This window comes from Antrostomus carolinensis, unplaced genomic scaffold, assembly GCF_000700745.2.
Source record: "Antrostomus carolinensis isolate BGI_N321 unplaced genomic scaffold, ASM70074v2 scaffold38863, whole genome shotgun sequence".
NCBI lineage: Eukaryota > Metazoa > Chordata > Aves > Caprimulgiformes > Caprimulgidae > Antrostomus > Antrostomus carolinensis.
In genome coordinates, this window is record NW_010303791.1 from 1,548 (window position 1) to 2,494 (window position 947).

Below are 947 nucleotides of genomic sequence, written 5' to 3' on the forward strand. Positions count from 1 at the left end.
CTCTTCTCGCTTCCCTTGCAGAGCACTACAAACATCACTGGTTTCCTGAGAAACCGTTCAAAGGCTCTGGGTATCGCTGCATCCGGATCAATCACAAAATGGACCCCATTATCAGCAAGGCAGCTAGCCAGATTGGACTCAGCCTACCACAACTCTACCAGCTCCTGCCCAGCGAGCTCACGCTCTGGGTGGACCCCTACGAGGTCTCCTACCGCATCGGTGAAGACGGCTCCATCTGTGTCTTATACGAAGCGACTGCAACCAAACCTGTGAGCTCCTACGGGATGCTTACCTGCAAGAACCAGATGATGTTAGGTCGCACCAGTCCTTCCAAAAACTACATCATGACTGTCTCCAGCTAAATATTCCTCTTGTCCTTACACTGCCAAGACACAGGCTACTGTATACCTCACCTGAGGATCTATTTTTAAGATGAAGAGCTATTTATATTTTTTAAAAAAATCCAAGAAAATCCAAAATTAAAATATCGGGCACTGCTTTGAACAGAAGCTGTGCTCTAGGTGCCTTTTTTAAAGCTGTTGCAAGCTTGAGTTTTTATTACGAAGCCGATATCTACCTAATTAGTGTTGGATGGCAATTTTGGGCTGGCTTGCTCACTTGAGCAGCTTGGAATGGAGGAAGAGGGGGAATAGCCAGGCTGGGAAGTGTGGCTTGGTGGTGGGAGATGTCTGTGTCACCTTCTCACCATCCTGGTACCCAACAGTATTGCTGAATATTGCAATACTGCTGGAGAAGGGATGGAGTTGCTGTCTTTCCTCCACTAATTTCTTCACTCCCCAGCTGGTCTGATCTCCATGGGGCCTGGATACAGTGTTTGGGGGAACCTTATCTCAGGACTGGGTGATGCTGTGGAACCTGGGATCCCTCTTCCTTTGCTCTTGCACATCTCCTCTGGACCCACTTACCCTGTGAGTGTTGCATCTCTG

The 947-nt window shown here is 48.4% G+C and overlaps 1 protein-coding gene across 1 annotated transcript; it reads left to right on the top strand.

Moving 5' to 3' along the window:
* The first annotated feature begins 6 nt into the window (after nucleotides 1-6).
* Nucleotides 7-462, top strand: LOC104522057 (protein BTG2). The gene has a single exon (XM_010164232.2). It carries the CDS (start codon nucleotides 99-101, stop codon nucleotides 360-362), a length of 264 nt encoding a protein of 87 aa, XP_010162534.2. The 5' UTR covers nucleotides 7-98; the 3' UTR covers nucleotides 363-462.
* Nucleotides 463-947: the final 485 nt, after the last annotated feature.

Bases quoted from the DNA above. Each gene is read 5' to 3' on its own strand.
- LOC104522057 (XM_010164232.2), top strand. From the start codon at position 99: ATGGACCCCATTATCAGCAAGGCAGCTAGCCAGATTGGACTCAGCCTA.